General features: G+C 47.3%; 2 protein-coding genes across 2 annotated transcripts in view; both read left to right on the forward strand.

Annotated features, from left to right (window-relative positions):
* The first annotated feature begins 1,212 nt into the window (after positions 1–1,212).
* LOC137647354 (protein FAM200C-like) lies at positions 1,213–2,415 on the forward strand. Its single transcript, XM_068380751.1, has one exon. It carries the CDS (start codon positions 1,213–1,215, stop codon positions 2,413–2,415), a length of 1,203 nt encoding a protein of 400 aa, XP_068236852.1.
* A 27-nt stretch (positions 2,416–2,442) lies between these two features.
* Positions 2,443–2,500, forward strand: part of LOC137647355 (protein FAM200A-like) — a 540-nt gene continuing 482 nt past the window's right edge. Inside the window, exon 1 of the mRNA XM_068380752.1 lies at positions 2,443–2,500. This exon is cut by the window's right edge and continues 482 nt beyond it. Coding sequence (XP_068236853.1) covers positions 2,443–2,500 — 58 coding nt within the window.

A 2,500-nucleotide genomic window follows, 5' to 3' on the forward strand; every position in this document is an offset into this window, starting at 1 on the left:
CATGGCTAAGGACTATGAAGCGTGTAGTAGGAGGTGATGAAGGGAGAAGAATTGACTTAAAAGCTTAAGATAGAGTCGACTGGCGAAATCTAACTGAGGCCCTTTGTGGCAATATGCATCGGAGGAGCTGATGATGATGGTAAGTAATCTATTATCTGTTTTCTAACAAAAGCATTTGTAATACGAGAATGCATCTCTCTCTCTCTCTCTCTCTCTCTCTCTCTCTCTCTCTCTCTCTCTCTCTCTCTCTCTCTCTCTCTCTCTCTCTCTCGTTATTTTGAACGGTGGGGATCAGGAGAATACGTACTAGCGGCTAGTACGTATTCTCCTGATCCCAGAGTTTCTCAACCGGGGGCCCCGGGCCTTCGACCGGGGGGCCACGAGCAGACACCGAAAAATGCAATTCAGAATGCAGAAGCTTGGAGTGTATAATTAAGGTGACGAGACTCCGGTCATAGGGGAAGAGTTTTTTTTAGACAATTTGCCTGATTTTTTTCAGTGTTTAGTTTCTTGAGCGGTGAAAAAAATTCATCACCGCTCGTAACCGTTCACCACCGTTAAACAGAAGTTGGCCCCCGTTAAGGGAACGCCGTATACGCTCGGCCACCGCTGATGGTCCCTCCTACCGCTCCGAAAGTTTTGAGCTGCACAAAATATTGGGAGCGGTGAAGAGCGGTCAATTTTCCGCTCCGGCAAAGTTCACCACCGCTACAACAACGTCCCGTCAAAGTGTGGCACAGCTAGACGCAAGTTCGTGGATGCTTGGGTCCGCTAGGCCAACGCAGAAATCTCACACTGTCTGTTGTGCGCATGCGCTATCACTCCCGTGGTGCTGGCACGCTCCTTGGCGCCAGTATCCCACTGGACTGGACAGAGGAAAGAAAAGTGCGTGTTCTCATGGCATATTGGTTTTCCGTATATTTCGCTAAGTCTTTGAGATAAAATATTTTTACACTAATTATACATGTTCACTTTACATTTATATTGTCATATGACCGTAGTGGCCTTGACGGGCATGGGTTGAGGCCTGCATGGGTGGTGTAGGGTTGATACCTACACCACCCATGCAGGCCTCAGTGCACCACGAGTGCACCACAGCAAGAAAAATCGTAACAAATTAATTTCGTGCTACGATTTTTATTTTTGTTTTTTTTGAAAGAGCACTTTTTAAACCAAATTTTTTACCGTGTTATTGTTGTTGTTGTTTTTCAGATGTCGAAGGCTTTAAAATGGAGAGACAGCTACGTCAAGTTTGGATTCACGAAGGTCATTCGAGATGGCGTGGACTGCGCGCAATGTCTGCACTGCTCAGTGGTGATGGCAAATGCATCACTACGTCCTTCCAAACTTTCAAACCATCGCGACAAGGTGCATCCCCAAAGGAAAGATGATAATATTGATGCTCTGTCTACGAAACGAGCACGGTACGACCGTGAAGCGACACTTCCAAAATTTGGATTCCGGGCAGAAGAAAAACCTGCTCTTCAATCCAGCTACGAAGTGGCATACCGAATTGTGAAGTGCAAGAAGCCACACACTATTGCTGAGGAACTTATCAAGCCATGTACAGAGAAAATGGTGGAACTGATGATCGGACCAGAGGCAAAAAAGATAATCCAGCACGTTTCGCTCTCTAATGACACGATCCGCCGACGGATTGATGACATGGCCGCTGATGTGTGCCGTCAAGTTTGCTGTGAAATCAAGCAAAGCACGCTCCAGGCTAGCCTTCAACTTGATGAGTCTACCGACACAGCTCTGGAGAGCCAGTTGATCGCCTTCGCTCGCTACGAGAAAGAAGGAAAGATGAAGGAAGAGTTCTTATTCTGCAATACCCTGCCAACCACAAGGACAACAAAAGATTTCAAAGCCATCGTGGACTCTTTTTTTGAAGTGAATGTACTCAGCTGGCAGAATTTCAAGCACATTTGTACTGATGGTGCCCCAGCGATGATTGGCGTTAAAGGAGGGTTCGTCTCGCTTGTGAAGAATGAATGGCCCCACGTGACGTCTTCCCACTGTTCACTACACCGATATGCTCTTGCGTCAAAAACTCTACCGCCGCATTTGTTGGAAGTCATGGACGTTGCGGTCAAAGTGATCAACTTCATTCGTGCGAAGGCCAAAAATCATCGGCTCTTCCAACTTCTGGCCAACGAAATGGGAGCACAACATGTGGGACTTCTGTTTTACACCAAAGTTCGTTGGCTATCGAGGGGGAAATGCCTCTCTCGTTTGTATGAACTCCGGTTGGAGACAGAAATTTTCCTGCGAGAGAACGAAAACAACCTCCATGTCCACTTCGACAATGAAGAGTTCGTCATGATGCTCGACTACCTGGCCGATATATTCGGCCGACTCAACGAAATGAACCAGTCTTTGCAAGGCCATGATGTGACAGCCAGTGACGTTTAAGACAAGCTTGCCGGACTGTCTGCTCGAATGGGAATCTGGCAGGCACGAATCGAGGCCGGATCCACAGCCTCGTTTCCTTTCTTGG

Source organism: Palaemon carinicauda, chromosome 9 (genome assembly GCF_036898095.1).
Source record: "Palaemon carinicauda isolate YSFRI2023 chromosome 9, ASM3689809v2, whole genome shotgun sequence".
NCBI classification, from domain to species: Eukaryota; Metazoa; Arthropoda; class Malacostraca; order Decapoda; family Palaemonidae; genus Palaemon; species Palaemon carinicauda.